At 33.1% G+C, this 9,228-nt stretch overlaps 1 protein-coding gene across 3 annotated transcripts; it reads left to right on the forward strand.

Moving 5' to 3' along the window:
* The first annotated feature begins 636 nt into the window (after positions 1 to 636).
* On the forward strand, positions 637 to 8,836 carry LOC107477656 (serine/threonine-protein phosphatase 5). 3 transcript variants are annotated; one of them, XM_016097714.3, is made up of 14 exons: positions 637 to 770; positions 1,570 to 1,722; positions 1,860 to 2,029; positions 2,127 to 2,198; positions 2,641 to 2,791; positions 4,782 to 4,952; positions 5,799 to 5,907; positions 5,997 to 6,114; positions 6,388 to 6,535; positions 6,973 to 7,221; positions 7,347 to 7,472; positions 7,545 to 7,645; positions 8,015 to 8,089; positions 8,472 to 8,836. In XM_016097714.3, exons 2-14 carry the CDS (start codon positions 1,653 to 1,655, stop codon positions 8,529 to 8,531), a joined length of 1,620 nt encoding a protein of 539 aa, XP_015953200.1. In that variant the 5' UTR covers positions 637 to 770; positions 1,570 to 1,652; the 3' UTR covers positions 8,532 to 8,836. The 3 variants fall into 3 exon arrangements, with proteins under 3 accessions (XP_015953200.1, XP_015953206.1, XP_052114736.1); XM_016097720.3 differs by having other exon boundaries at positions 680 to 851; XM_052258776.1 differs by lacking the exon at positions 4,782 to 4,952 and having other exon boundaries at positions 683 to 851.
* Positions 8,837 to 9,228: the final 392 nt, after the last annotated feature.

The following is a 9,228-nucleotide window of genomic DNA, read 5'->3' on the forward strand; positions in this document are numbered from 1 at the left end:
AAATATAAAAATATTAATTACTTAATGTTTTCTGTTTAGCCCTTCTTAAATCTTACATATAATCATAATAATTAAAAAAATCAATCATATATACACAAAAATACATATTAAAAATAAAATAAATAATATATAAATGTTAATTTAGCGACTAATTTTTAGTATGGATAATTACGCATAATATTTTTGTTAAAAATAGTTGAATTAAAAGAATTGAAATTTGACAATTCGAGTTTGATAACACCACCTTATTTGTATTTTTTTTCACAAATATGGTTAAAAACTTAAAATAGTTAATAATATTGACAATGTATTTTTTTGGATTTGAATCTTCTAAATTTTGAATTTTATTTTAGAAGGTAAAGTGTAATCTTTTACCATTTATTTTATAGGTAGGACTAAAAGAAAATATGGGAAAGAAATTTTTCAAGAATAAAAAAATAGATCCAAATTTGTTTTTTTTTTTTGTAAAAATTCAGTCGACTTCACGTGAAGTTGATAGTTGAGAGTCGTTAGATGAAAATTTAGTCAACTTTCAACTATCAACTTTACGTGAAGTTAACTCCACTTGAATTTTTTTTTTCAAAAAAAGAGAAAAGTCAAATGAAAGAAAATGAGATGCTGAAGTTTCAGAACCGGGTCGGGGCCATGAAAACCGTGATGATTATTAGGGTGGACAGTGTGGAACAGAGTCTCTCTCTCTCTCGTTGGTCAGTGTTCTCTTTCCTCTCAGATTTCCTTTTCCGACTGCTCTGAACCCAACCCACACGCCGGTAACTATAAAACACTTTCACTGACTCTCTCTCTCTCTCTCCTTTCTTCTTCACGTGTGCTGCAATTGAAGCCATAACCAGGTCCTCTTTTTCCACTACTTGATTGGAACCTTACCTTCCGCACCTTCTATTAATCACTACTTTATTTTTTTATTGAATTCTTATCCTTTTTTTTTTTGTTTCATGTGTACCTATTATTTCCTCAACGTGTGGAGAATCTTAGTTTACATGTGATAGATAAGATAATATCATTGATAATGAACAAAAGGAAAAAAAAAGGTGTTGGCTTTGTTTGTGTTGCAGCTATCTAAGGGTGCCTTTTAGCATTTCTTTATTCTGTTATTTATCTTCCTCCTAAGAAGTAAGAACCTTATGTTAAAGGGATTTATTATTATTATTATTATTTTTCTAAATATAAGTTACTGTTGGAAAGTTTATTGTTTTGGTCCAGTAAACAGCAATGAAGAGGTAGCTTGAGAGGGTATTGTGTATGGGTGGGGAATGATAAAATGATATTAGTGTGAGGCTGGTGGAATTTTATCATGTTATGGAATTGAAAATTAATCATTGAGGTTGGGGGTAGTGGTGGTTGTCCCTTGTTTGGGAGATTGCTGCAAGTTTTAACTAAATTCAGAAAATGAAAGATATGCATAAATATTATTATTTGGCATATACTATTCCGCTCTTGTTTTCTCCATTATCATGCTATGAAGTGCTATAATTTTCTTGTGAACTCAAATAGCATCTGCTGGTTAGTATTGTTATATAGTTATTCATTTTCTCTGTTTTATTGAATCAGGTCAAGGGCTGCGCAGAAATGAAGTGAAACTATTGATTCTTATGTTCCGAATTTGTTCGCCATATACATAAAATTTGTGCAATATGGAAACTGAAAAAACTGATATTTCAAAGGCTGAAGAATTCAAACAACTTGCCAATGAAGCATTCAACGGTAACTAATATGCAAACTGTTTTTTGCGTGTGGTTTTGTTCAGTTTCTCAAATCTTCATCAAGTCACTGATATTATTTTTTAATTGGTGTTTGATTTCTTTACTACGGCATGCTTATCCTCTGAGTTCCCTTTTCAGCACGGAAATATGCCCAAGCCATTGATTTATATACACAAGCAATTGAGCTAAACAGTCGCAATGCAGTTTACTGGGCTAATCGTGCCTTTGCTCATCTTCGGCTTGAAGAGTATGGTAGTGCTATACAAGATGCTACAATGGCTATTGAAGTTGATCCCAAATATTCGAAGGTGATTTGATATTTTGATTCCTAAAACTCTGGAGGTTTTCTGGCATTTAGTTCGTTGGAATTGTAATGTAAGCCTTGAATATGGTTTATTGTGATAGGGTTATTACAGAAGAGGTGCTGCTCATCTTGGGTTAGGAAAATTCAAGGACGCACTTAAGGATTTTCAGCAGGTAACATTAGCATCTTGCTGAAGTAGACAATTCTTTGTCCCTAAATGTTGTATTTTGTTCTTGTAACTTCAGGTTTGATGATATCTACATTTTTTTTTGGCTTTTTCCTGTCTCTTGGAGCAACTTCGACTACATCTTTTTTGTTGGTCTGTAAAATGTACTGTGTTAATATGCAGACTACGTCCTTATTTTGGTATGAGAGATCTTTTAAGCCTTCTTTTATATGGTTGAAGAAGCCTACAGTTCTTTGGCCTTGAGCGTTATTTTTAGTTTCTATAACTCTTTTAATCGTACTCTATACTAGAGATCTTTTGAGCCATTCTATTGTTTTTGGTTTTTACTTTTCTTCAAAGTAACTTATTATCTTCTTTTTATTTGTCTTTAGCATGTACTTTGTGTCAATATCTAAATGTGTTTGATGTAATATGCTTATATTCAATAGGTCAAGAAAATGTGTCCAAATGATCCCGATGCAACAAAGAAATTGAAGGAATGTGAAAAGGCAGTTATGAAACTTAAATTTGAAGAAGCCATTGCTGCACCAGAGTCTCAAAGACGTTCAGTAGCTGAATCTATAGATTACCATTCAATAGGTACTATTTTGACTATGGTTTCTTATGACAGAATCTTTATATTATGAAATTCTATTCCCACTCCTCTTGTGCACACTTATTTTCCTGTGGGCTTTTATTCTTTTGTTTTGTTATTTAATGCTGTCTTGATATTTTATGTGTTTTATTGCCTCTAGTCCACTCTATCTGACAGTTTGAGTAAAAAATTTTTATCTATTCATTTCATTCTCACATATTAATTAACTATTTATTTTAATTTTCTAATTTTATCTTTCACACAGTTCTAGGACTATACTAATCAAGATATATAGTGTAAACTTAATAAGAGCATTTTAGTAAACATGCATTGTAATTAGGTCTTGATTTTGTTTACATAATTCTGGTGCATGTAGCTAAAGTGATACTGCGATAGATAAAGTGGATTAGAAGTAGCATAACATTTACTTTTGTGATATGGCAGTTTTAATATGTTTGCCCTTGAAATGACATCACATGCATTATGCATCAATTCCCTAAGAAGGGTTTCTGAGCTTGATTTTGATTAAGTTGATAGTTTGATTGCAGCATTCCCTGTTGTGGTCATTCTTGTTGCATGTATTTTGAGGATCTTGATATCCTTTATGAGGACTGTGGATCATTTCTGTTTTTTGAATTACTGCCATTTCAAAATGAGTTTGTAATCCTTAGTTTCATCGAATTTAATTGTTGTTTGTTTGTTACTGGAATTTCCTAGTTTGAGAACTGGCTATTAACAGTTCTACATTTCCTTTGTAGAAAATTTGAATGGCCTATGGGTAGGATTTCCTTTGGTAAGTAGTATTGTTAGCAGTATTAATAGCAATAAGAACAGCTTCATGGACCTGCTGCGAATTATAGTTGCCTAGGTTATTGAGTGCTTATGCAAGTCCACATATCTAAGCTCCCCTCTTAATTGAACGGCATGTTAGAGTCGGGAATAGACTGACTCCGTATGATAAGCACATTTGCCAATTCTGTAACAGATTGGTGCTATTTTGCTGAACTGTGAAGCTTCTCTTTCAACGTAATAGTATCAAGGGTCAGTATGTAACTAAGTATGATATCACTCATTTCTAACAAAAGAAAAAAAAGAATGAATAATATCACTTGTTCTCTCCAAACTCTTTCTATCTTTCCCTCACTTAACTTTCCTCTCTTCTTCTCCCCCCCCCCCCCCAGCTGATACCAATGTCCCAGGCAGTGCCAGGTGATGGAATAATCTTTTTACCGCCAACTTCCCTCTCCATATCCACATTTCCCTGCTGCAGTTGTTAACTATCTTTTTCCAGCTCATTCCTATTTCTGCTCTTTATCTTCCAGCTTGTCCTCATTATTCCTATTCCATCTCGTTGCCCTCATTCCCAAGACCCTGCTCCTTGCTTGAGGATCATCAAAAACCAATTTAACTGATAATCTACTTAGATTAACCAATGATCTATATGCATTTTAATACTCTGCTAAGTGTAAGCAGATTATGGGTTAAAGTAACTCTGGCATGTTGAAATAGACCATGTATTGCCATATGGAACAAATAGGCCAATTTACCATCCAGGTTTTAATTTACTCCAAAATTCTGCCTTATTGTTCTTCATATATCTTATTGGTTGGTAAGTTAGACGGGAAAAAAGGCAGAGTAAAGAAACTAGATTTATCAGAATTTGAGTCAGATGTTTGAAGTTCATGTCTTTTAAGTCGCAAAATACAAAATGTGTGAAAGATGATAAGGAGTTTAAACTTTGCATAGAGGACCATCCCTTTTTCACCCTAGGTTGATGCATGTGATTTTTTCTCTCCCTAAATCAATTGGTAATTACTGTCATTCTTCCTCTATAATGACAATAATAATAAAAACCAGGTACTTCCGTCACATACCTTTCTCAACCTTTCTTAACTCCCAAGTCCCTTTTCATATTCTGTGGACATTTTATGCCTGTCTATATATGAATATTTTGATACACCAGTCATAATTTACTATAAATTGTCACTCTTATAGGAAAGGGCCACAATTATTCGGTGCCTACCGAAGTGGCCATAGCAGCAGTAACAGTAGCAGTTATGGCAGCGTTGGTGATGTTCAAGACATCAAAAGCCACAATAATAAGTGCAATTGTGATTGGTTTGCTGTTGCTCCTTGGGGCATATTGGTGGAGTGGCCGCAATACTGGTATATTTAGGAGTCATTTAATAACCTAGGTCTTAGCTTAAGAATTAAGCAAGATATAAAACTAATTAATCATTCCGTGAACTTCTGAAACCAACAATTTTGATTTGTTATTGATTATTGACAATGCATTATAAAATGTTCTATTTTGTTCTTTATAGTGCAACGTCACTTTTATTATTGGCTGTTTTCCAAACAAGTCAAAACCACCCTGCTCTTCCCTAGGAAGAAAAATCCATATTGTGTGTCAAAGAAACTGTGTATACAATGTGATTATTTTTTCCCTTCATGAGCTTGCTATGACAAAAAGTAAGTTTATCCCTTTCAGATCTGCTGCCATATTTTGTCCTAATTAATGTGATATTGCATGAATGAAGGGACGAAAATCATTATTCTAATCAACAAAGAAACATTGTTATGGTATTATCTATTGTTTTGTACTTTCATCTGTTTGCAACCTTGTTTGAATTTTATTAATGGGTGTTGAACTGCTACATGGATTGCCATTTGCAAACTATAATTCCGTAATTGCACAAATTGTTTATGATGTTTTTATAGATGATTTTGGATTTGGCATAGATGATCTAATTTTTCTGCTTTTGTGGATTATTAATTTCAAGGACCAATGCATAAAACTAATTAAAGTGGATGACTAGAACAGAAATGATCATTTGTAACAGTCATTAATTAGTCCTTCCTGTCAACTTTGTATTGTTGTTAGTCCTTAACATACATACTCCATTCTTTTTCCCCCTTATTTAGTTTTTGTATATACTATATCATTAACTAATTTCAAGTTCTTGTACTCATGGGCGTGAAACAATTTTTGGTGCTTTATTTTACTGCTAGATGTTGAGGCACAGTATTCAGGAGCAAGAATAGAGGGGGATGTAGTTACCTTGGATTTTGTAAAGAAAATGATGGACGATTTCAAGAATCAGAAGTGCTTACATAAACGGTATTGAAGGATAACATTCCATGTTACATATGTTAATTTGTTAAAAATGTTATTGAAAACCTCATGCTTGTCCTACTTTGATGGTTTAGGTATGCTTACCAGATTGTATTGCAAACTAGAGAGTTGTTGCAAGCCTTGCCTTCTCTTGTTGATATAACAGTTCCTGATGGAAAACATTTTACCGTTTGTGGTGATGTGCATGGTCAGGTAATTGATTTATTACTTCTTTGAATTGTTGTGAATATTCTGTTAAATGTTTTAGTGACATTAATAGTAGCACTTCACTCATGTAAGCAAAAAATTTTAATTCTCACAAAAATCTCCCACCATTGGAGGGTTCCCCAGTTTCGTGTATGCGTTATTGAATGTAGCCTTTTCCTTAATTGTCTTGTTTTTTGGCTTTTGGTTGCTGTTATTTTGTTTGTTTTCCTTTTTTTTTTCATTTCCTTAACCTATTTCCCCTTTTAATGACTGCTTCAGTTCTATGATCTTTTGAATATTTTTGAGCTTAATGGACTTCCTTCAGACGATAATCCATATCTATTCAATGGTGACTTTGTGGATAGAGGATCTTTCTCTTTGGAAGTCATCCTCACTCTGTTTGCGTTTAAATGCATGGCGCCATCAGGTGGATCCCAGATCTCTTATCTTTTCCATATTTTCCCTTATAAAGTTTTCTTGCATTTTCTAGATATGCTAAGGAATTCTTTGTCCTATAGATCTTTCTGGGGGCAAATTGAGAATTTTACTGAGATGAAAATAAGAAGAGTTTTGTAGTCTCTTCATTTTTAATCACCTGATTACCATCATAGATCAGTCAAAATCCCATAGAAAATTTCTTTTGACTATTAATTTGCGTTCATCACGATTCCTTCTAAAATTTAAGCTGAAAATGGCAGCATTTAGTTTTATTGTTTCAAATAAACTTTATTATGCTCTTTGGGAATTTGAATTTCCACTGATCTTCGCTTACTACCTTACACTATCTTGTTAACCTGTTTCCAGGAATGTTAGAATTATTTCCCCCAAAAATATCCTGACCTGTTATATTATCATGTTTTTCAGCAATATACCTAGCTAGAGGAAATCATGAGAGCAAGAGCATGAACAAGATATATGGTTTTGAGGGTGAGGTGCGCTCAAAATTGAGTGACACATTTGTGGAACTATTTGCAGAAGTATTTTGCTGTTTGCCTTTGGCTCATGTGATAAATTCGAAAGTTTTTGTCGTTCATGGGGGTCTTTTTAGTGTTGATGGGGTGAAACTCTCTGACATACGAGCAATTAATCGGTTTTGTGAGCCTCCAGAAGAAGGTTAGATGAATTCCTTTTTCTTTAATTACTCTTAGTTTTCTCTTATTTTTCTGTATGAAGTCTGAAATCTCAATCCTTTCTGAACTTTGTATTGTAGTTTCATTTGTGTGTGTTTGTTTTTGTAGGATTGATGTGTGAATTGCTCTGGAGTGATCCACAACCTCTCCCTGGACGAGGCCCAAGTAAGCGTGGTGTAGGTCTTTCTTTTGGTGCAGATGTGACGAAAAGGTTTTTGCAAGAAAATCATTTAGGTATGTTTTCCACTGCCCTTGTACTATACTATCTCTTCTATTGGTGACCTCATACAAATAACCAATTTACAGATTTAGTTGTGCGATCTCATGAAGTAAAGGACGAGGGTTATGAAATTGAGCATGATGGTAAACTCATAACTGTTTTTTCTGCTCCAAATTACTGTGACCAGGTAATTCAATCCATTTCTTCTGTTTAATACTTTAACGTTCCTCTTGTAATTTTATGGCAGTTGTTATTGTTATCAGCCAAACCAGAAGGCAATAACAGGAATAGATTTATCACTCTTAATATGTTTCTTCATACTGTTAACTAGTCATTTTTAAAGGCTATGCTTTGTGTAAGCATACATATTATTTAAATTAGTTGAATGAGGTAATTAGGCATGTTAGGCGCTTGGACGAATGGCGAGGATGCTTTTTCAGTCATATTTAGCCATTTAGGGTGAATGGAACATAATACTTAGTGTGCAAAGGGGAAGAAAGATCAATGTGATGTTACTTTTTAGTTATTTTTGCTGATATTCAATTGAATGCTACAGATGGGTAACAAAGGTGCCTTTATTCGATTTGAAGCTCCTGATTTGAAACCTAACATTGTCACATTCACAGCAGTGGTTAGTATTATATAAACTATACTTTGCACTTGTGCTATGCTATATTTATGTTTTTATCATTTTTAACATAAATAGATAACTAAAAATGCTATTTGCATACCCAAAATCAGCAACCAAATCAGCCACTATGTATTTGTACAAATACATGTGTAGTTTAACTCATTTTTAATGTGTATTTTGTATTTCAATATGTATTCTACATTGGTGGTTGATTTTGGTGTACACATAGTATGGTTGATATATAAATAATGCTTTGTATTATTATCCTGCTGCATTACATCTTTCTTAAGGATATAAAAGTTTGAATTCCTAAGATCATACCTTTTCAAATGCTTAAGTAATTTGATGTTAAACATTCTTGTTATCTTTTCTGAATTTGCAGCCACATCCTGATGTCAAGCCAATGGCTTATGCAAACAACTTCCTCCGGATGTTCTCATAAGATCTGCCACATTTGACCATTGTTGTCTTGTATAATATTTTTGCCACAACATTATTAAAATTGATTTTTTTTGGGGGGTACTCTTAATGTTGTTTTTTTTTTCTTTAAAATGATTGGTTAACAAACTGTAAGGAAATTTACATGTTCATCACTTTGTGAAACAATAGTGGCAAAGGTTAATTTCACACTGGTTACAATTGCACGAATCAATGTGCTTAGGTAAAATGCATGTCTAGTGAACATTTATTTACTCAGAAGTTTGCATACTTGTCCCATTTACTTCAATGGAGGATTGATTTTTTCCATCCCCTTGTTTTAATTTATTTAATTTTCAGCCAACAGAATCAAAAGTTGTACTTTTAATTTTCAATGGCAAATTTTTTGGCCTTAAATTGAACATTTCAAAAGATCTATCTATTGTGTACACTAATGTGATATTACATAAAGTCTTTTCTATTTACCAATACATCAATTTTTCAATGTCTTGTTTTTGACATGTTGAATGGATCGATTATCTTGTATGTTGTATCTAATATACGTAGGAAAACTATATGTGTAATAATATGATATATATCAAGTCTCTTTTATTTTCCAATACATTAAACTACATGTGCAATAATATATACGTAAGGGAATTTGCAAGTGGGAACGGGGTTTCATTTTTCCACGTTTGGAAGAAGTGAAAAGAGAGTTAAGT

This window comes from Arachis duranensis, chromosome 1, assembly GCF_000817695.3.
Source record: "Arachis duranensis cultivar V14167 chromosome 1, aradu.V14167.gnm2.J7QH, whole genome shotgun sequence".
In the NCBI taxonomy this organism is placed as follows: Eukaryota; Viridiplantae; Streptophyta; class Magnoliopsida; order Fabales; family Fabaceae; genus Arachis; species Arachis duranensis.